We start from the raw sequence: 25,254 nt of genomic DNA on the forward strand, positions 1-25,254 counted from the left end.
TGGCTGGCTCTGGCTGGAGCGCACGATAACTCTCGAACGGATGATTCGGTTCAAATTTTGGCTTTCGTAATATTTTGCACAAACTTAGTTTAAGTTCAAAGATGGGCTATATCGGTCCACTCCTTCCAGTACCTCCCACACAAAAGTTCGAAAATGTTCGGAAAATTTGTGCACAAGATAACTCGTGAAGGGAGCAACCGATTTGGTCCATACTTTGCACATCCTGAAATGAGTACCAGATTTAGATAACGTTTCAATATGGACTCAATCGGTCCACTCCTTCGGGTACCTCCCACACAAAATTTCGGAAAAGTTCAGTTTAGGGCCATCTCTCGAATCGCTTTGATTTTTGTTTTAGCAACCTGTATTCACTGCCGGTAATACAAAATGTTCGGAAAATTTGTTCATACTGTAGCTCTTGAAGGGAGTGGCCGAATTGGTCCATACCACTGTACAACACAAAAAATATTTACAAGATAATTCGGCCAGATTATGAAAGAGGACCGAAAAAAAGAAGACACGTGTACCAGCGTTTTGAAAGTTTACGTCGAGAAGTAACCTAAATAGGTGTGGTAAGTTCCGCCCATTTCTACAGGTTTTGAAATATTCGACATCAGATTCCTTGGAATCTTTGCAATTTAGGTATAAAGTGTCTTTGGCAACATTACTGACAACAATACGGGGTATCTTTTTGTGTAAAAAATTAACCCTCATGCGAGTCACTAAATGGGTCTTTTTGGTCCAATTTTTTAAAAAAGTTTAAAAACTCCTTTAAAATGAGATCGTATCAAATCAAAATATTCTACAAAATTATTTGTCATAAAATTTTACTATATATTTTACTATATTACACCAAAACTCTAAATCGTAAATAAACGCCAGAAATCTGCCAAAAATAAAATCACATTTTAGGGTTAATGGTGTACTTTATCGGAATTTATTAAGTTTGTCCCACAAAACTTCATTCTAGATAGAAGACGTCAAAGACAGAAATTTTCTCCATGAAATTTTAATATAAGTTGTAGAATAAATGAAATATGTACTTATAATATATATCAAGAAAATATATACCACAAGTTTGCCAACAAAACACCCAAAATTTTTTTGAATAGATTTGTTTTGTTCTTTTTTCGAGTTGATGCATGAAAGTAACATGAAATTTAGTTTTAGACGAAAGGTGTTAAAAGAAGGAATCTTCTACACAAAATTATACTGTAAGTACCATAACAAACTATATATCTAAGTAAAATACTTTGTTAAAAAATGACGTTACAAAATTAGATATTATATGTAGAAATTATTTTTTCAACTTTTAGACAATTAAAATTTATTCCATACTGAGTCAAAATCTCCTAAAACACTTCACTTTTTGGAGATTGTGCTAAAAGAAGAAATGTTCCAAATCAAATTTTATTACGTGTCTCTAAATGAAAGAAATTTGTAGCTATAATATTTAACATCTCCAGAAGCTTTCGCTTTTATATATGATTTTGGACCCTATTCTACCGTTTTTATTCACATTTTCGTTATCTGCGGTCACAAAATATATTTTATTGATGTTTTTCATAATAAATTCTTTCAGAAGATTATGTGTGCTCGAAACTCAAACTCTTTTTTTGAATATCTATGGTGAATATATATATAGGGAAAATATTGATAACCCAGATCGGACTTTGTAAAATTACGTATTTTAGTACAATAAACTAAAACAACGTCATCAGGATAAGTCCTAGGTTCTGATATTGTATGTTTAAATGCGGGGATAGTCTACGGCTATTGTCCAGTGAATATATCTAACATACGAGTCCTAACATCCATGATTTTGTCATGGTCCTAAAAACTATAATGATGGCAGCTACTCCTGCTCCGACAAAATTGTGCGGGGTTTCTTGTAATTTAAAAAAAAGTTCAATTTTGTTGTACAGTGTAATTAATTTTTATTATTAATTTTCTCGTTTAGAGTTAAGCTTGATGATCGGAAATTATTTGCAAGTAAAAAGGATACGTCTGAAGATCTGCTTTACCACCAGTGAAACCAGGTAACGTAATTTGGTGACTATGTGGGTTTGAGTCCTTGGCTTTCCTTTTTCACTTGCATATAATTTCCGATCATCAAGCTTAACTCTAAACGAGAAAATTTATAAAAAATCATTAAAAAGATGTTCTTCGCCATCGCAGGCAAAATTTCACAAAAAAACAATTAATATTTAATTTATATTTGACATCTATTTGGTACTGATTGAAATCTTTGCTGATCTTCTTGATTAGTATTTTACGTGTCCAAATGGAAGCAGAGGTATTTGTCATTAAAATAAAAACTTCAAAATATTAAAACTGTGATATCTTAGCGCCTTTTGCAATAACTCTGATATTTTACCGTAAATGCCACATTAATTTCGAACGGTACCTCCAGATTTTCGGCATTTTCAATGTTATGGCAAAATAATGCAACGAAATGGCTGAAGTTTGGTATTTAGTCTTAGTTTGGGGGTATTCATCGTTCCTCTTTAAATGTTTCGGTATAGGTCCACACCTTTATACATCCCCCATAGAACGGCAAAGGTTATATTCTAACTGAATTTGTTAGGATCATTCATGAAACAATTATTTATGTCTTTTTTTTAAGGGTTAATTCCATAAATGTCACCAGATCAGGAGTTACTTCCATCATTGCATTATTTTGTACCACGCCAAATCGTGCATGTGAGAGACCATATGACACCTTTATTTTCACCGGACCATAGCCGCAAAACTCTCACGTATTTTCACATACTATATGAACAACCAATGGCTTATACTAAATACGTAATTTAAGTAAAAAGTACTAAAAATACACAATTTTGACAGGTCCGATCTCGGTTTTCCATGTTTTTTTAATATATATATACACACCGCAAATGTTTAAATTGAACGCACAACATGTTTTCTATGAATTTATAATGAAAAACCATCAATAAGATATTTACATTGTTCAATCACAACGACAATTTGGATAAAAATTGTAAAATATGGCCCTAAACCCTATATCAAAAACAAGTGCTGCTAAGAATGTTATACGTTATGGTTACAGAATTCTTTAATTCCGAGACTCATAATAAAATTTTATTAGGAACATTTCTTTCATTAACAATATTCCCAAAAAGTAAAGGATTTTGCTAGATTATGATCCAATATCGAATTATGTAAAATTAACAGTCCAAAATTAAAACATATAATTTCATCCAAACATTTATAAATTTATAATCTATTTTTTTAAGGAAATAGTATAGCTAGATATATGTTTTATTCTGAAACTGATAGTGAAATTTTGTGTAGAATTTTTCATCTTTTGGCACTTTTCACCTATAATCAAGTTTCATATTACTTTCATGTATACACTCGAAAAAAAGAAGGAAAAATTTTTCATCAAAAAAATTGGGAAATATTTTCATGTTTTTTCAGCAAAATTGATACTGATATTTTTATGATATATAATGTAAATAGGCATTTCATTTCGTTGGTGACCCATAGTAAAATTTGACGAAGAATATTTTTGTCTTTGACGTCATCCCTCTAAAATTATGTTTTGTTAGACAATTGCGAATAAACTCAGATGAAGTCCGACTTTAACCCTAAAACGTGTTTTTTATTTTTGCAGATTTCTGGCGATTAGATAAGATTTACAGATTTAGTGTATTCTGAGACCTATAGTAAAATTTTATGACAAACAATTTTGTAGAATATTTGAATTTGATATGATCACATTTAAAAGGAGTTTTTGAAAGATTTTCGAAAAAAGGACCGCAAAGACCCTTTTGATGAACCGCATGAGGGTTAAACTTTTAAATAAAAATATATTTAAAATACTTTTAAACTAAAAATATTGCCCACATCCTCTTCTGTAAAGTTGCCAAAGACCCTACATACCTAAAATGCAAGGATTCCAAGATATCGTAACTCGAATATTTCGAAAAAGCTAGAAATGGGTGGAATTTGCCCCGCCTACTTTGGTTACATTCCGATGTAAACGTGAAAAACGCCGATACACGTGTCTCATATTTTTAGCTCTACTTTCATAATCTACCGAGTTTTCCTTGACATTTTTTTCGCACAGTGTAATCGACTAATCGGCGATCTTCGAATTTTGTTTTTTTTTCCTTATTATGATTTCAGAAAACTGCAGAAACACCAAAGTCAACTAAAATCTATGGGCAAAATCACAAAGTCGATCACAAAATAATCGATTATAACTTGACTTCGATTTTTAGATTTTTGACTACAAAAAGTCGACTAATCGAAAATCGACTTACCTATCCCTAGTCTGTGCATTGTTCCAATTTGAACTTCTGTATCTGAAAAATGGTAAAACCTACGAAAATATCATAAAGGTCATTCTTGTAGAGATTTTTCACAGCCACAATATTTTTTCTAATCTCATTTCGACAGGACTTGCGATATTCAGGCAATATCGTGAAAACCTAACCTAAGAGAGCACTACGAGATAAAGAAATTCCACTACATTCCGTCTGATGTCTGGGGTGCCATTGTATATAAAATATAGTCCAGATTACATCCAGTTGTCTCCTGTTCTAAGTCAACGTTTTTTTTTTTTTGAGATCCGAAGTACATTTGACAATTTTATAACAAACAAAGTCAACGAATGATGCTGTTCTTAGATAAAACATTTGGTTTGTTCATCTTCGGTCGGAGTATTGGCCCATCTGAGAAGTAAATGAAATTCCAAAAACTTGGTTTTTATATGGATTACGGTATTACGTTTGATCTTAAGCTGATTTTCTATTTGTGTACTTCCTGAATAATGAGTCATGCCCTAAAAATATTTATTAAAATACTACATAAAAGAATCTACCCTAAGTGTGAGCCAAATATGGGGAGAACCCAATTCGGTTTCAAAGAAGGCATGGGAACGCGAGAGGCACTACTAAGTATCCAAGTCTTTATTCAAAAATGTAGAGATGTTCAAAAATATATATTCTTATGTTTCGTTGACTGCGAAAAAGCTTTCGATACGGTCAGGCATGAAAAACTGATGGATATCTTGATGGATACCGGAATAACAGAAAAGGAAATAAGATGCATAAAAAACCTTTATTGGAAACAAACTGCAAACATTCAAGTTGATGGAGAACTCACTGACAATATCCCAATATCCAAAGGCGTTAGACAAGGGTGTATCCTATCACCTCTATTATTTAATTTATACTCCAACAAAATATTTCAAGAAGCAGTTGAAAACGAGCAAATTGGCGTAAGGGTGAATTACTCTGAATTAATAAACAATATACGATACGCCGACGACACAACATTAATTGCCACTAGCCTATATGGTCTACAGAAACTGGTTAACTCGCTTACTCAAAAAAGCGAATTGTACGGTCTTAAGATTAACATTAAGAAAACGAAATATATGGTAATAAGTAAACTTACCAAAACAACACATCATTGAAAATAAAAAATGACGAAATAGAACGGGTAAGGAGTTTTAAATATCTTGGGGTCCTTATAAATGGCCAATGGGATGCCTCGAGAGAGATAAAATACCGAATAGAAGTAGCTAGGCAATCCTTTTTTAACCATCGCAAAATATTAACAAGTCATGACGTCAACATCACAACAAAAATGCGCTTCATAAAATGTTATGTATGGTCCACTCTACTATATGCTGCCGAGACATGGACAATAAAGTCAATAGACGAACAAAAATTGAACGCATTTGAAATGTGGATTTATCGCAGAACACTGAAAATTTCTTGGACTTGGATTTAGAAGTCCTGAGAAGAATGAACACTAAACGACAACTTCTTGATATCATAAAAAGTAGGAAGATATCCTATATGGGACACATAATGAGAAACGAAAAGTATTCTGTCATCCAGAGCATAATTAAATGTCAAATTGAGGGAAAAAGGCCAAGAGGAAGAAGAGAAATATCCTGGATAAAAAACATTTTGGAGTGGACAAATCAACCAAATGAAAGAAGCCTTATCAACGCTGCGAGGAATAGAGAGATCACCATTGCTGAATAATTTACCACAACATATTCATAAACATATATCTATATATACAGCAAAAAATACTTAATTTGTTATTGTATGATCGCCAAAATCCGAATGCGGATCGGCAAATAAAGAAGAAGTACTTCATGAAAGGCAATAATTTTTGTGCATCTGTCAATGCGGCGAAAATGAGTAGGTGATTACTTAAGTTCCCCTCAACAACGAGTAGCCAATAAATATTCATTTTGAAAGTGAGTGGAATAATTATAATAATTATAAATTGCTCAATCATAAATTTACACTTTATAAACTTCGTGAAACAAAAGCAAAAAAAAAAAAAAATAAAAATTTGCATATTTCAACAATAGTGAAAACTTTACTTCAAATTAAGGCTAATTAATAATAACTCTTTCAAGATATATCTACATGCCGGAAATGAGAAAGTAGCCCTCCTTTTTGGCATGAAAACAAACCTCTGAAAATAAAACACCCAAAACATGACTTTCACAATTTTTCGGCTAATAATGAACTACTTACAACATGAAAGTGCTAGAATCAATAGCCAACAAAATGAGAAAGGGGAGCAATTGTAGCAGCCAGAAAGCAATACAATGACATTTCAATGACCATTCAATTTACGGCATTGTTATGTTAGAAATATTTATTTCGGTTGATTTTTCTTCTTGTTTTGCCAGTAGCACAATTCACAACACTTTAAGTGTGACTTGACAAATTCTTTATTGGGAAAGTTGATTTGAAGAGTTTTAAAGAGATTTGAGTGGTGGTAGTTGGTAAAAGTAAAATAATTTGCATAATGAAAACGAAACGTATGATTTTTTTTTTTTTTTTTTTTTTTGGAACTGGCCACCACAGATTTATCAATCTAACCATTGCATCGCATCTATTGCAACAAAAATTCTTACTCAACCATAAAGACAATAAAAATTAAAATGCTAATTTTTATACAACAACCAGAAAAAAGCACTGGCACAGTTATAAGATGCAGATAAACTTCAACATGGTTTTTTATTGCCATTATGAGAATGAGAAATTTACATTTTGTTTGGGTTTTTATGTGAAGAACATTGAAAAAATGGCAACTACAGCAAAAACATAATGTTCGTAGCCAGATGCATTGTGGAAAAACGCTAACTGTACTTCAAGGTAAAATCTTTGGTAAAAAAACACAGCACACTACAAGGTCAGCGAAAATTTCATTTTCTGCGAATTCTTAATGATGTCATTTAAGGTCATGTGGCTTGTGGCCGGCCGCAAAGAGGTAGGTATGCCTGTGTGTGTTTTTTGCAAGTGTTTTTTTTTTGGCGTGTGTACTTTGGGTTAGGATTAAAAAGGTGGATTTAAAAAGAGGTAACAGCAATTATTAGCAAAACAAACAAACAAAGAGATTACCTAATAAGTGGCGTTAAAGTATCATCATTGATAAACAACATACCTGACAAGGCAAAACAATGCCTTACATAATCATGCCTGCCACAAGAATGCCATGTGTCACTTACCCCTTATACCTGCTTACCACCTACAAATGTGTATAAAAGCTATACCCTTCCCTTGTCACACCATCAGTATCCTTCGCCTTCTGAACTAAAGAACATCAAGGAAATTTTTAAAATACGCAAAATGCCTGCCAAAATTTTATCCGCATCTGCATCGCCCAAAAAATCATCATCTATTGCATCAACATCGCTGAAATCGAAACCCATACAAAAACCCGGCTCATTTAGTTACGCCCTCTATTTGCATCGTGAAGAACTGAGAAAACGCCGCACCTCATCAACACGTGTTTCACGCACCAAATTCCTACTTACCCATGAACTTATTACCAAAACTATGCGTAACATTAATAAATGTTCTGCCGAAGATTTAGAAAATCTAAATCGCCAAGCCGTTTTCAAAAAGAATTTATATCATCAACTTATACAGCAGAGACAATCACAACACTCGGAGGCACAGAAAATGCAGCAGCAACCACAACAGCTTCAACGTCAACAACAATCACTGCCAAGAGTCCAGGAAACCAAGCGCCAACCACTTCAACCATTAACACTAATTCAATGTCCCAAACCACAGCCACAACAAAAGAAGTCGTTATTACTGCAACGTCAAAACTCAATGCAATTTATGAAATATTAGTTAATTTTTCTCTATTTAAGCAACAATTTTAAGTTTGAAACCATTGTTCCTTATTTTAAGATAAATTATTATTTTTTATTTTTAATTTTAAGTCATAAAAAACAATAAATTGAATTTATGAAAATATAACAATTTGAATTTTTTTCTTACTTTACTGCCATAAAAGGTTGCTGGATTTATTACAAACCGGACAATTAAATACCTTTTATGAAGATTGAAATTCTGCGACCATGATACAACCAAAGCGGAATATTAGCGCTGAAAAAAGCTTATTATAGCTACCCAGGGTGACATTAACATTGTATACGAAAAAAGTATTTATAATATCTTATGAATATTGTTGAAAAAGTATTGCTAATGTTTAGATTCATGTATATTACACTGTGCTACAAAATTCATTTTTTTTTTTTTCAAAATGATGGGAAAAACCGAGTAGATTATGAAAGTAGAACTAAAAATATGAGACACGTGTGTCGGCGTTTTTAAAGTTTACATCGAAAAGTAAACAAAGTAGGTGGGGCAAGTTCCGCCAATTTCTAGTTTTTTTTTCGAAATTTTCCAGTTAAGATATTATGGAATCTTTGCATTTTAGGTATATAGTATCTTTGACAACTTTACACAGGAGTATGTGGGCAATATTATTGTTTAACAATTTAACACTCATGCGGTTCGTCAAAAGTTTATTTTTGGTTATTTTTTCGAAAATCTTTCAAAAACTCTTTGAAAATGTGATCATATATTCTACAAAATGGTTCCTCATAAAATTTTACTATAGGTCTTAGAACACACCAAATATGTAAAAATTATCTAAACGCCAGAAATCTGTAAAAATGAAAAACACGTTTTAAGGTTAAAGTCGGACTTCCTCCGAGTTTATTCAAAATTGTCCATCAAAACATAATTTTAGAGAGATGACGTCAAAGACGAAAATATTTTTCATCAAATTTCACTATGGGTCACCAAAGAAATTAAATATATATTTACATTATATATCATAAAAATAGCAGTATCAATTTTGCTGAAAAAAAACATGAAAATTTTTCTCAATTTTTTTGATGAATTTTCCCCCTCTTTTTTCGACTTTATACATGAAAGTAATATGAAACTTAGTTATAGGTGAAAAGTGTCAAAAGATGAAAAACTCTGCACAAAATTTCACTGTGAGTTTCAGAATAAATCATATATCTAGGTATACTACTTCCTTAAAAAATTAGATTACAAATTTACATATATTTGGATGAAATTATATGTTTTAATTTTAGACTGTTAATTTTACATAATTCCATTCTGGATCAAAATCTAGCAAAATTCTTTACTTTTTGGGAATATTGCTAAAGAATGAAATGTTCCTAATGAAATTTCATTATGAGTAGCTGAATAAAAGAAATCTGTAACCATAACGTATAACATTCTTAGCAGCCCTTGTTTTTGATATAGGGTTTAGGGTCATATTTTACAATTTTTATCCAGATTGTCGTTGTGATTGGACACTATAAATATCTTATTGATGTTTTTTCGTTATAAATTCATACAGAAGATGTTGTGCGCTCCATTTAAACAGCTTTTGAAACATTTGTGGTGAATATATATTTGAAAAATATAGAAAACCCATATTGGACCTGCCAAAATGCGTATTAGTACTTTTAACTTAAATTATGTAGGTTGCTTATATAGTATGTGAAAATACGTGAGAGGTTTACGGCTATGGTCCAGTGAAAATATAGGTGTCGTATGGGCTCTCACATGCATAATTTGACGTGGTCTAAAATAATACAATAATGGGAGTAACTCCTGCTTTGGTGACAATTAATTAAATTTTTACCATATACACTTTCATACGGGCAAAATGTGCCTCATCAAAATAATAGTTTTAAATCCCAAGCATGTTTGGACGAAGTGTGTTTCAGACAATTTGAAGTCGATTTAGCCATGTCCGTCCGTCTGTCTGTCTCGCTGGCTTGTACACACGATAACTCTACTTTATGATATTTTCGTAGATTTGACAATTTTTGAGATATAGAAGTTCAAATTGTTACAATACACTGACTGTATCGCCTCCATATAAAACAATGTCATGTACGGTGCGCCCTAACTTTCTTCAAATAAAAACCGCTTATACCTGGGAAGTTTTTGCAGATTCTGAAACAGCAATGTTCATAGATGAGAAAAATCAAAAAAGAGAAAAAATCACTAGTGGGATTTTGAAATAAATCGTGGTCAAAGTTTACATTTTGAGGTTTAAAGGAGGGCTAAAGGAAATGTTGTAGCTGTGAGAATTCTCTAGAGGGTGCACCGCTATGATTTGTTCATAGGTTTTACCATTTTGGAGATATAGAAGTTGAGGTCAAATTTTTAGGTTTTTTTTTGTTAGGTTCGACTACAAAACCGAGTTCTGAGTTCAACGGTCAAAAATACCGCTAATAATCTGAAGCGTGACACAAGGGCTGTCTGATTACTTTTTTCCTTTTCCAGCAAGAATTATCCAGCAAGTACTCTCTCAAAGAGTAAGGTAGTTCTATTCGCTTTTGCAAGAAAGCTGTCAAATGTAAACAATGTCTGTAAGCAATCAGCTGATTAGTCAAAACAAAATAGCGCAGCAAAAATTTGGCAGTCACTCGAGCCGAATAACCCATTACAAAGTTATGTAAACAGCATTACCAGTCAGCTGAAAAATAATGGATTATTTCTTAAAAATGTACAAGGCCAAACGTCATACTTTACTTATTACTAAGTAATGAGTATGATGGCCCAGATCGTGTGCAAATCTGTGGATTGTGTGTTCAACGCTCGCCGTTGGCACGCAAGTTTTTTTTGACAAACTAACGAACAGTTAGTGGTGTACATCTAAGCGTTTAAACAACCCTTAATGTTCGAACGCGCGGCACAGTGTACAGGTGTTTGCATGATCAAATACAGCACAGAGCAAAATAAAAATATCGAATTGAAAACAAATTCACCTCAATTGTTCTAAAACTGGAATATACGTTTTTAGCCCATTATTCAACTTCTAGTGGTCATAGTATAACAGGTTAAAATACTGGGTTAGTAAGGTGTTTTCCAAGTAGTTACGACTACCAAAGAGATCTATAAAAACCTATTATTTGGTAATGGTATTTTTTGCTGGGGAAGAAGCAATGCATGCCAACATTTTGTATTTTAGTCTTATGAGAGAAAATGAGTTTTTTGGTAAGAGGTGTGAAGAGGGTGAAACTCTGTACACAAGGATCTGTAATCTGAAATTATTCTTTGTTTTCAATTCGTAACTCTCAATCCAATGCAAAGCAATGGAAATATCAAACTTTTTTATGATTTCATATACATATGTATGTGTGTGGACGTCAATGAAAATTTAAAAGAGAATAACAAAGAATTTTCCAATGAAAATTTTCATAGTCTGGCATAAGACTTATTAAAAATAAAAAAGAAAATTAACAAAAAAAAAAAAAAAAGAAATTTAATTTTGCCACATTGTTCTACAGAAGAACAAAACATAAATCAGCGAATAATTAGATGACAGATGATTAATTGTTGCAGAAAGAAAATGAGATACATGTGACTGTCAAAATGTATCACTCTAATCCATGGGTGACCACGAAGAGAACAGACCAAACTGTGAATGTATTAAAAACAATTAGAAACTTATGACAGTGTGATTAGTGATTTACCACCGTTTACCGTTTTTGTGTGAAGCGGTTCGCAGAATTCGGAACAATTTGTCGAGGGAAATTCGAAAAGAGCATTCAAGTTTCCACAAAAATTTGTTTCGAATTCTGAAGAAATTTCGTAAAAAAATCTGAAGTAAATTGTGATTTTCGTAACAATCTCGGACAAAACTCTGAAGAAGTATTCGAAAATGTGCAGAAAATGGAATACATTTCGGAGATGTGTTTCGAGATTCTGGAAAGTTTCGGAACTTATTCTAAAAAATTTGCTATGTTCTATCCGAAAGTCGGAAACTATTCTGATGTTTCATTAGATGTTCCAAATATATTCGCCCAAAATTCTTAATCTTTATTCGGATTTGATTCGAATTTCATGCAATTTAAATAAGAACTTATTTATTTAAGTTATATACCTATGTTCATAATTACAATGTGGATTTATTATATTATTCACCGCTGCTGCCCGCAAAATTTGCAAAATTATAGTCGCAGTCCTTCCTGATAAAGTTTTCGAATGCTTTTATTTTATTTTTCTAAATTTGTCAATTAACAGTTGCTAAATAACTAAAAAAAAACAAACAAACCACAGCATGCAAACAAAACAAAAACTCTACCTTGTCTTTGTAGTTCTTAAAACAATCTCTCTGGGAATTTACTAGCGAGAAAGAGAAACGAATCAAAATTTCCCATCAGAGAATGTGCAGAATATTGGCAGATTTTCAAAAACAAGCACAAGAAAATGTGCAGAGATTCCTTAAAAAAATGGCTGATAATAGGTTCAACTTCAGAAGGAAATTTTGAGAAATCGGAATATTTTCTGTTCATACATTGGAAAAACTCTTAAAAAAATCTAACATCAGAGCGCTCGACAACAATTGTTTAGTGGGTTTGTACGCACGCAAGCTCCCAGTGGGAAAATGGAGAATATATTACATTGATAATAAATAATTTATAGCATTATATGATTTACATTATAGAATTTGTCAAAAATAATCGAGAAAAGAATGCAATTTGAGCAAAAATTAATTATAACACTGTTGTTATAGGATGCATTATATTATTCATCCCAATTGAAGCGAAATGGTAATTTCATTTGACGAAATTTACAGATTGATTACCGTCTATATTCCAGAATCTGTATATGATGGAATGTGTAGTTTCATACTTTGTTTTTTTCTTGATGTTGTGGCCCGTTATTTTCGGACGACTTCATGTCGCGTCATTGTTAACTTTGTAAATTTGATTAGTTTTGTTTCATTCGTGTGACAGTAAAGATGTACGTTTTTTAAATGTATTCAAAGCGACATTGGAGGCGTTTAATACCAAATAAAAAGAAACGTTGTGCAAGTACATACACCAAATGAAACCAAGTAAAATTGTTCAACATTTGCAAATTAAATACTTTTATAACATAAATATTAATATAATTTTTTTTTACAGAAGTGTCAAAGTGCGAAAGATGTGACGAGAAAGAATACATAAAAGAGATTAGAAAAACATTCCATCTGACTAAATTAAGACAGTTTAATAGTTGGTTTACTTTTAAGAAATCCGCTCGATTTCAATTGTCAATTCCATTGCTCAAACGTCAAGTGAAAGCCAATGGATTTCGGATGAGTTTTCATTTGACGTATACCCAAAGGAATTATCAGTTGAAATCCACTCGATTTTGTTTTTGTATTCTAGGAATAGGTGCATATATTTATTAAACTATGTTTATTACTAATAAAAAAATAATAATAAAATAATAAAAAAATTGAATTAAAATATATATTTTTTAAATAAAAAATATATATTTTTAATCTATGATGGGGGAATAAATTAAATAAATAATCAATTATATAATGTATTCTTGAAATAGTGTCCAAACATGTATTATATTGAATGCATTATATTATGAATCACTTAGGCAAACAAAAGGAATGCATTATTTTCCTAGGACATGTACCGTGTTAACAATAATGTATTCTGGAATCAATAAATCATAGTGTTTATGCATTACCTCCTCGTTTACCATTGCTTCCATTTTCCCACTGGGCTTTTAAACAGCGTCAGGTGAGAGAACTTTGCTCTCTCCACACACACACTATTCAACCAATTGAAAAAGTATGCACTCACACAACGACATCCCGTAAAGTATGCAATAGAAAAATATGGTGCCTGACCCTACTTTAAAACAACCCAGTGGGAAAATGGAAGCAATGGTAAACGAGGAGGTAATTCATAAACACTATGATTTATTGATTCCAGAATACATTATTGTTAACACGGTGCATGTCCTAGGAAAATAATGCATTCCTTTTGTTTGCCTAAGTGATTCATAATATAATGCATTCAATATAATACATGTTTGGACACTATTTCAAGAATATATTATATAATTGATTATTTATTTAATTTATTCCCCCATATATATTTTAATTCAATTTGTTATTATTTTATTATTTTTTTATTAGTAATAAACATAGTTTTATAAATATATGCACCTATTCATAGAATACAAAAACAAAATTCCTAGAATACAAAAAAAAACTGATAATTCCTTTGCGTATACGTCAAATGAAAACTCATCCGAAATCCATTGGCTTTCACTTGACGTTTGAGCAATGGAATTGACAATTGAAATCAAGCGGATTTCTTAAAAGTAAACCAACTATGTCTTTCTAATCTCCTTTATGTATTCTTTTTTCGTCATATCCTTCGCACTTTGACACTTCTGTAAAAATAATTTATATTAATATTTATGTTATCAAAGTATTTAATTTGCAAATGTTGAACAATTTTACTTGGTTTCATTTGATGTATGTACTTGCACAACGTTTCTTTTTATTTGGTATTAAACGCCTCCAATGTCGCTTTGAATACATTTAAAAAACGTACATCTTTACCGTCACACGAATGAAACAAAACTAAACAAATTTACAAAGTTAACAATGACGCGACATGAAGTCGTCCGAAAATAACGGGACACAAAATCAAGAAAAAAAAAACAAAGTATGAAACTACACATTCCATCATATACAGATTCTGGAATATAGACGGTAATCAATCTGTAAATTTCGTCAAATGAAATTACCATTTCGCTTCAATTGGGATGAATAATATAATGCATCCTATAACAACAGTGTTATAATTAATTTTTGCTCAAATTGCATTCTTTTCTCGATTATTTTTGACAAATTCTATAATGTAAATCATATAATGCTATAAATTATTTATTATCAATGTAATATATTCTCCATTTTCCCACTGGGAATAACAAATCAAAACGTTTGCTCTCTTTCGTACGCTCTTTCTAGCTCTCTTTTGCAAAACATTTGTGTTAGCAGACGATTTCCAGTGACAATTGGTGAAAACTGTAACAATTTTTGTAGGTCAAGTAGTTCGCATATTCAAATCCCGTGGCGGACAAACATAAAAACGCAGAATGTGGCGAATTTAGAGAAATATTAGGAGCTCTTGTTAATTTTTTATGAATCCACACGGTGCTCTTGAATCAACTTTAAATGGAAGGAGCTTACACCTGGGAAGTTTTTGTGGATTCAGAAACTGCAATGTTCATAGATGAGAAAATTAAAAAAAAAAAACAAAAAACACATAAAAAATCGCCCGAGCGCTTTTTAACCTATGAAAAAATGACGAAAGCGAATCTTGTAGAATTGAATTTTCACAGCTATACGATTTTCTCTTGTAACATTTCGATAAGACTTACCGTTTTCGATCAAATCGCGAAAACCTAAAAAAAAACCTAAAAATGTGCCCTGAACTTCTATATCTCAAAAATGGTAGAACCTAGGAAGAAATCATTACTGCCAATCCTCTAGACAATTTTCACAGCTACAACATTTTCTTTAGCCCCTTTTCGATAGGACTTACGGTTTCCAAGTAAAATTTCGAAAACATAAAATAAACCGAAAAGTGTTACCTTCGATCGCGATTTATTTAAAAAGCGTTCATCTATGAATATTGTAGTTATAGAATACGTAAAAACTTCCCAGGAGTAAGCTCCTATTTTTAAAGTTGGTTCAAGAGCACCGTGTCCATAGTGGCCTTATTTGTATGAGTAGTTATTACACAAATATTTTAAGTAGATCATCAAAAATTACAAATGGTTAAGCAATATTCTGCAAAAAAATTGCATATCTAGATTCTAGATACACCTCCTTGGTATTGTCTCTAAAAAACTTCAAACCTTAATTTTCTACTTTGGCGACTGGTTTTTGTATTATGACCTATTTAAGAGATGGATTAGTTAAACAAGTTCAAACTATCAAGAAGCATTTTAAAATAATGTAATCTTTTTTCTTTCTTCTTACAGGTAAATACCAATAATAATAAATCAAACTCTATTTTTGGTAAGTAAAGAGAAAATAATAGCACTTTATGATTTTTTAAGGATATATGCATAATTTAAAAACACTTTCCCCGAAATAACAAGGACACCTCTTTTTATTTGAATTCTTGAAGCTCGATTCTATGATTAGCTCAATGTTATGGAAACTCTTTCATATAGCCTAAAGCTAGGGTCACATTAGGCAAATATTTGCTCTAGCGACCGGCAGTGTGCGCTTACTGAGAGCAAATGAGCGTAAATAATGCATAGAAATTTATGCTCAATTGCTCTCAGTAAACACGCACTCCCTGTCGCTGGAGCAAATATTTGCCTAGTGTGACCCTAGCTTTACGGCATGTCGAACAATCCAGCAAAAAATTTGGGAGCCATATAAGGCGAATAACCAAATTCGATGTAATATAAACAATGCTTATTTAACTCATTACTAATTAATGTGTTGCACCCATTTAAAATAAATATGTGTGGTAATTTTTGTGCTTTTTTAATTTTTATTATTAATTTATAAAAAATTTTCTTAGACTAAATTACAACTACATACATATGTATATGTATACATTTATTATTACTAAACTCTATCTAATTTTTAATACAAGAGAGAAAACCTTCAAGGTTTTCATATAAATTGACAAACAATTCGTTTTAAGCCGTCGATTATTTGCTAGAAATCGTCGTCATATGTTGCGTAGATTGTGCTGAAGAAGTGTTGTTAGTTCCATGACTCACTGTGGTGGCAGCTTCTCTTTTCATTTCACGCATTCTTAACGCTTGCAAATATTGCTGGTGTCGCTGGCGTGCAATGTGACGATGTAGATTATTTTTAAAAACCGTTTCACGGCTAAGCGATTGTAGATCATCCGGCGAACAGTTGTCAATATTTTGAATGGTTTTTGTGATTAGCTCATGGGTTAAGATTAGCTTGGTGTGCGACATACGCATTGAAGATCGTTGGCGTCTTCTTAGCTCCTCTTGATGCAGATACAAAGCATAACTAAAATTGCAACGTTTTTTGTTCGGTGACATGGGTTTTCTCAACGAGTTGTTGATTTTGTCACTTGATGATGATGATGTTGAGTTGGTCATAACTTTTGGTGCCATTTTAAAAAGTAAATTTTGTTTTTTATTTAATTGAAATTAGTCTGTTTTGTGAAGTAAATTTTTGTTTTGCTTTATTTGAAATTATTTTGTTGTGTGCTATGTTACTGTTCTATGAACACTGATGTCCTTTCTGTGCAATTTGTTTGGTTATATGTCTTAAAAAACAGGTATAATTGTTGGTTAGTTCTCATCCGGTGTGCAAATTTTAACCACTTTAGTTAGTATAAGGCAAATTGGTACAGGTATATTTTTTATCAATGATAGGGTTAATTTTGTGCATGAATGTCCTTGCACAATCATTGTTGTTGTTTGGAAAAAAACACAGACACACAATAATACATTCTTAATCCTAATCCAGCCGTTCATAAAAATAGGCATACAAAAATGTCCAATTTGTTGCGTTACGTCAGAATGTGCTGCAATTCTGACACAGGCTAAAATTGTTAAAGCCCATTTTATGTACTGCCTATGGTGTTGGGTATTTGTTGTTGTTATTCTGTTAACTTATTACGCAACGTATTTCCTATTGCCAACGCATTTTTGGGATTGTAATATGTAGAAATAAATTCGCGGTGCGCTTGAACCAATATTACATGGAAGCTGCTTATACCTGGGAAGTTTTTGCAAACTACAATGTTCGTAGATGAGAAAAATACAAAAAAAAACAAAAATCGCAGGAGGGCTTTTCACGATTTAGCTTGGAAACCTTTGGGCTAAGAGGGTATATAGACTTTGATACGACCAATAATATACCTCATTGAAATATTAGTGAGGGATCCGGTCAAACTGGTTTGAAGTCCCCCAACCCGCTCTGCTGCTTTTTTGATAGCAATCATATCTGATTGAAAAACGCTACAACTATCTTTGAACTTGTATGAGTGTTTGGTAGACAGTAGACACCAGTGCCTTCTTCCATTTTGGATCCATCTGTATATGAATCAATAATATTTAAGACTTTCGCATGTCCAAACTGTTCAACTCGTCACGTTCATAACTTTCGAAGTCTAACAGCCGTCATCGCTGTTTGAAAATGGACAAAAATATCCGGAAGTTGGAAATTCAGGATCTTGTTCAAACCAGCCTGAGAATGCTTTTGATTGTTCTGGGGATCAGAATTAACGTAGTTCTTCGCACACTTGATAGTTTGGACAGTAATGCTATATTACTAAGTGTATGGCACCAGCAACTTTCAACATTGCTTACACCTGAAAAGATTTTGCGGATTTAGAAACTACAATGTTCATAGATGAGAAAAACAAAAAAGTCGCCGGATTTTCAAATAAATCGCGGTCGAAATTCACATTTTTAGTGGTTTTTAGATTTTCACGGTTTTTTTATGAACCGCATTTCCTATCGTAATGGGACCAAAGAAAATGTTATAGCAGTGAAATTTTCTCTACGAAATTGATCTTTATGACCTTTTCCTAGGTTTTACCATTTTTATACCCTCCACCATATGGAGGGTATAATTAAATTTGTCATTCCGTTTGTAACACAAAGTATATATATTATTGATCAGCATAAAATTCTAAGTCGATTTAACCATGTCCGTCTGTCTGTCTGTTGAAATCAGAATACAGCTCGCAATTTTTAAGATAGAGCGTCAAAATTTGGTACAGAAGTTTTCATTACTTCCAGGATTGTTGGTATTGAAAATGGGATATATAGGTCCACGTTTTGATATAGCCCCCATAGAACGGTACCTCCCGATTTTCGGTATTTTGAAGGTTGTGGCCACAATAATCCACCGAAATTGCTGAAATTTGGTACGTAGTCTTGGTTGGAGGTATAGAACTGTGCCCTAGAAATATGCCGGTATAAGTCCACGCCTTCCAATAGCCCCCATAGAACGGTACCTCCCGATTTTCGGTATTTTCAAGGTTGTGGCAACAATAATCCACTAAAATGGCTAAATTAGGTACTTAGTCTTCGTTGCGGGTATAGAACTTTCTCCCAGGAATTTGTCGGTATAGCTCCACGCCTTCATATAGCCCCCATAGAACGGTACCTCCCGATTTTCGGCATTTTTAAGTTTGTATCCACAATAATCCACCGAAATGGCTGAAATTTGGTATTTAGTCTTCGTTGGGGGTATAAAACTTTCCCCCAGAAATTTGTCGGTACAGGTCCATGTTTTAATTTAGCCTCCATAGAGCGGTACCTCCCGAATGTGATTATTGTGAAAATTAGCCACATTTTTACGGAAATTGCTGAAATTTGAAATTTTGTCTTCTTCATACACGAAGGGAAATTGTTCCATTTTTCAATACAAATCGTGGTGGAGGGTATAACAAGTTCGGCCCGGCCGAACTTAACGCCGTTCTTACTTGTTGAGATATAGAAGATTCAGTGGCTTTCATTTAAAGTTTGTTAAGGGCATCGTACATGACATTGTTCTATAAGGAGACGATGCAGTCAGTGCATTGTCCCAGTTTGAACTTCTATTGAACTTCTATAGGAAAAAGCCATAAAGTTCAGTCTTGTAGAGTATTTTACCTGCTATAAGATTTTCTTTAGTCACTTTACGATAGGACTTGCGGTTTCCAAGCAAAACCATGAAAACCTAAAAATCCCTAAAATGTGAACTTTGGATCGCGATGTATTTGAAAATCCCTTAGTCGATTTTTTTTTGATTTTTCTCATCTATGAACATTGTAGTTTCAAAATCTGCAAAAACTTCCAAATGTGTAAGTACCTTTCATTTAAAGTTAGTTAAGGCGCACCGTGCTAGTTGCAGGTAACCGTGGTTCTATCAGCACATGGTGAATGCTGCTAATGCCACGCACTTGGGAAAATTCCGAAAATCGGGAGGTACATTTATATGGGAGCTATACCTAATCTTGGACCTATATTCAACATTTTTTGCAAGGAAGTATTTTATGTATTACAATTGTTCCACAAACATCCCATAAGGGACAAGGGAGACTTCTCTCATATCAATGAGTGCACCCCGATTCATATTAGCTCAATGATATGGCACCTACAGTTTATCGCCGAGTCCGAACGGCGTGTCTAAGACACCACTTTTGTAGAGAAGTTTTTCATGGCTGAAATACTCAGGGAATGTTGCCAACATTACTGAGGGGTATTTTGCCACCGTTGAAAAGTGTTTTGATGTTGCCTGGCCGGGGAATCGAACCCACGACCTTATGTGTGCAAGGAGGGTGAGCATACCATTGCACCAGTGTGGCTCCCTTTTATGTATTGAGATCTCAAAATCCAAAATTGCAGCCAAATCAGTTAGAAAATTTGCCAAAAATAGTACAAAATTGCGAAAATCGGGAGGTACGCTTATATGGGCTACACCAAAATGTAGACTTATATTAAACATTTTTTGCAAGGACGTATTTTGTTCACTCAGAACTCAAAATGGAAAATTACAACTAAATCGTTTGGAAAATATGTCCAAATACGTCAAAATACCAAAAATCGGATGGAACCTTTATATGTGGAGCTATAGGAAAATGTGGACCTACATCCACTAAATTCGTTTCTATCTTTTTGCCTCGTTATAAACCTATGTTTGAAATGTCGAGGCTGTAGCTCGAGTAGAACTATTTTTGGCACTCCTTTCCATACAAGTTGAACCACTGTGCAGTGTATGAATTGTAGTTTGAGACCCACACTTTTGCCAATGTAGTTCTTGTAGCCCACAGAGTTCAATAATAATTCGATATTCCTTTTCCATATCAGGTGATGGTCGCCTGTCAGATAATTGTAACAGAACATAAGGTCAGACATGGTTCATAAAAATTGATCACTAATCAGCACTTCCACATCATCAGTGTAAGCCACCACCTTAGTTTTCAGTTGGTCGAAATACACAAAAATTTCATTTATTGCCAGAAACCAGAATCGACCTGCAGTGTACCTCTGCTTACAGTTTTCTCCATCGAACGCTCTCCTATGCGCGAATTTGTGATCCTGCGTTTCAGTATTTCATCAATGCATTCCTCAGTAACTCCACCACAGTAAATTTTTAAATTAAATGAAAACAAGTAAAAAAGTATCAGTCGGCTTTGCCGTCAGAGATATACCCTCAGCCTATGTGAATTGAAACTTTCATTTCCGTACAGATCGAATGTATTTAGGGTCTTTTCAGAATTTGGTGGCCCTTTTTGGACATTGGATGTGGATTAGGATTAAAGTTCAAAAGTGTTGGGGAGGAGGTACTTAAAGGCATAGTCCATTATGGAAGTGGATCTTATTTTAGCGTGATATCTTTTCGATAGATATCGCGCCCACTAGTCATTTCAGTGGGTCATAGTATAACTCTTGGACCAGGAAGCATGGACTTGTCCACGGAAAACATAATATGGCTGTAAACAGAACCACAACGAACAGCATCGGTATACATTTCCGTAGGTTCTTCGAACAGACCCTAAACTGCACCTAGACACAAATGTTGAACTATTGTGGGGGAGGTGCCATAAGGAGAAGATTGATATCGGCCATTTTAGAAGTTAAACTAAATTTGGACACAGTATAAGGACCAAATAGGTTGCCCCGTTCAAGAGATATCTTGCATACCATTTTAGTGACTGTTTTTATACCCTCAGCCTTTAGGCTATGAAGGGTATATATATACGGGCAAAATGTGCCTCATCGAAATAATGGTTTTAGACCCCAAGTATGTTTGGACGAAATGTGTTTCAGACAATTTGGAGTCGATTGAGCAATGGCCGTCCGTCTGTCTGTCTGTCTGTCTGGCTGGCTGGCTGGAGCGCACGATAACTCTCGAACGGATAAACCGATTCGGTTCAAATTTTGGCTTTCGTAATATTTTACCCAAACTTAGTTTAAGTTCGAAGATGGGCTATATCGGTCCACTCCTTCCGGTACCTCCCCCACAAAAGTTCGAAAATGTTCGGAAAATTTGTTCGCACGATAACTCTTGAAGGGAGTAACATATGTAGTCCATACTTCGTCCATCGTGAAATGTGTACCAGACTTAAATCAGGTTTCAATATGGACTCAATCGGTCCACTCCTTCGGGTACCTCCCACACAAAATTTTGGAAAAGTTCAGTTTAGGGCCATCTCTCGAATCTCTTTGATTTTTGTTTCAGGAACTTGTAATCACTGCCCTCCATACGACGATACAAGTTTCATCAGGGGCAAGTCCATACTTCCTTAGAAAATAGCCTGAAAGTTGCAAAACACCCCTATGACACCGTGTGAGGTGGTTGGAGCGCAAGAACGGCTCTGCCGATTCGGTCCAAAATTTGGCCTTAGTAATATTTTGTCCAAACATAGTTTAAGTTTGAAGATAAGCCATATCGGTCCACTCCTTCAGGTACCTCCCCCACAAAAGTTCACAAATGTTCGGAAAAATTGTTCGTAAGGTAACTCATGAAGGGAGTGCCCGAATTGGTCCATACTTGACACATCCTAATATATCTACCAGATATAGATCAGGTTCAAATATGGACTATATTTGTCCACTCCATCCGGTACCTCCCACACAAAATTTCGGATAAGTTCACTTTACGACCTGCAATCGAATCACATTGATTTTTGTTGAACCAACTTGCATTCGCTGCCTCAATTACGATGGTAAAATTTCTTTAAGGGCAAGTCCATACTTCTTGAGAAAACAGCCCGAAGAGTGTAAAAACCCCCTATGGCTAGAGATCCACTTCCATAGCGGTCAATGTCGATCTATTCCTTTAAGTATCTTCTCCGCAAAACTTTTGATCTGTAATCCTAATCAACATTTTGGACGGTTCATACTCCCAAAATGTTTAAAACCACCTAAATACATACGTTTTTGGGAAAAAAATTTTTTCAATATACACAGGCTGGGGGTATATCTCTGTCAGCAAAGCTGACTGATACTTTTTTACTTGTTAATTTTGAGACATTGCTAAATCGACTCCAAATTGTCTGAAACGGATTTCGTCCAAACATACGTGGGGTCTAAAACCATTATTTCGATGAGGCACATTTTGCCCGTATGAAAGTGTATATACCCTCGTTAGCATAAATGCTGAGGGCAAATGCTGTTTGGGCAATTGTGGGAAAATAAATTTGGATCAAATATTTACTAATGTGACTCTTAAATTTAGAAAAATATTAGATAAATTTGGCATTTTTTTGGTAATTGTTGAAAATGCCTCTCAAAATTGTATTCGGGTGGTCTCCTTTGGAAATTTTTATGGATAATTAAACTAAAGGGTATTTGATTTTATTATAACCAATAGACAATACAAAATGAATTAATGTGTCAAAAACTTAAAAATTCTGTATCATTTTGAATATGCTTACACTTTTTCAAAGTCATTTTTTCGATTTTCCAAAGGTGTCAATTATGTTAGGTTAAGGATAAGCGCTAACGTACAACATTAACGTCAATCGGGGCATTGCAGCCCTCACGGACTTAAAATGAAATAAATAAAATATTTTATGCAACAGATTCTGTAGATATGGCGTGACTTTTAAAAAAGATGGGATTTTTTAGCTGCCTGTGTTTATGAACGGTGGGATTAAGATTAAGAAACCAATACTTCCCACATAATAACCACAACAACAAGACGTCTACTATTACGCAAGGGCACTGAACGAAAAAATTAACCCTTCCATTGATTAAAAATACCTGACGTATCACTAGCATACCTCACTATATCTTGCATTTATGTGTAACACAAGGCGTAAGGATCACCTCAAGTCGCAATTCACCAATAATATACCTGACTTTTTTAACATATAACTAACTGAGTAGCGCAGACAGGACATCAGTGTTCACACAGAACAGTAACATATCACACATCAAGGCAATTCTTTTAAACAAAAAGTATAAATTTTTATTTAAAAAAAATTTTAAACGCACTAAAATGGCAACCACATCCTCATCTTTGGGCAAAATTAACAACACTTTGAAGAAAAAACCACTGTCACCCAAACAACATACCAACTTTAGTTATGTTTTGTACTTGCATCAGGAAGAGTTAAGAAGACGCCGCCGATCAACGATGCGTATGTCTCATACCAAGCTAATGTTGACACGTCAATTAATTACAAAAACCATTGAAAATATTGACAACTGTTCGGCGGATGATCTACAATCGCTAAGTCGCGAAACTGTTTTCAAAAATAATCTACATCGTCACATTGCCAGACAGAGACATCAGAAATATTTGCAAATGTTAAAAATGCAGGAAATGCAGAAGTTGGCCACCACAGAGGCTCATGGAAGTAACAGCAGCACTTCATCATCAATGCAACAGATGACAACGGTTTCCAGCAATAATTCACCGATTACAATGGAGTGTTAGTTATTTTTTTAAAGACCTTGAAGGTTTTCCGCTTTCTGTATTATTTCTTAATGTAGATTTTATTTATATTTAGTTGTAATTTTTAAATCATAGTTTGTTAATAAAAATGAAATACATAAAATTAAAAAAAAAAAACAAGTTCCGTTTCTTAGTCATGAAAGATCTCTAACGGGAGCCTCCAGGTAGACGTCACAATTTCAACTGTCATGCATGCGCGGACAAATAATTCATACATATTATGTATGAACAGTGTAAAACAGCCATGCACGCGTCTTTACGAAAAAGTTAACTACAACTCTCTTTCCCATACAAAAACCCAAAATAGCATTCTCTTCTTGTGTACCATTGGTGTAAAACAAATTTTGACAATGTTTATATTCATGCATATTATGAACGCTGAACGTGAGAGACATTGAAAAATTAATGTTGGTGATTTTAACTCCATATTTTTTATGGACACAACCTAAGCCTGATACTACACACCTTGGGTTTTTAGGGGAAATAACCCAGTAAAAGCACCATCACCAAATAAAGGATTTATATTGTGTTTTAATAAGGGCATGTCGCATCAAACTCAATGGCAAATTAGTTGATATTTAACATATGAGGTCCAATTTTTCCCGCTCCCTCTGTCTCTCTTTCTACAATAAGATCACTCTTCTTTACAAAGACAGTATTCTGTGGATGCTCACCATGTACTTTTAGTACAAAACACCATTCGGT

The 25,254-nt window shown here is 33.6% G+C and overlaps 2 protein-coding genes across 6 annotated transcripts in view; both read left to right on the plus strand.

The window, feature by feature from the left end:
* The window catches only part of RhoGEF64C (Rho guanine nucleotide exchange factor at 64C), a 516,396-nt gene that overhangs the window by 159,560 nt on the left and 331,582 nt on the right, over positions 1 to 25,254 (plus strand). The gene's annotated exons all lie outside the window — the stretch shown is intronic.
* On the plus strand, positions 6,836 to 11,591 carry LOC141402570 (uncharacterized). The gene has a single exon (XM_073984115.1). The coding sequence runs from the start codon at positions 7,635 to 7,637 to the stop codon at positions 8,145 to 8,147; it is 513 nt and encodes a 170-aa protein (XP_073840216.1). The 5' UTR covers positions 6,836 to 7,634; the 3' UTR covers positions 8,148 to 11,591.

The sequence above is a fragment of the Musca autumnalis genome, unplaced genomic scaffold (assembly GCF_047663935.1).
Source record: "Musca autumnalis isolate F117 unplaced genomic scaffold, ASM4766393v1 scaffold_4, whole genome shotgun sequence".
Taxonomy (NCBI): Eukaryota; Metazoa; Arthropoda; class Insecta; order Diptera; family Muscidae; genus Musca; species Musca autumnalis.

What these genes read in the sequence shown, in the direction of transcription:
- LOC141402570 (XM_073984115.1), top strand. Translation starts at nt 7,635, where the DNA reads ATGCCTGCCAAAATTTTATCCGCATCTGCATCGCCCAAAAAATCATCA.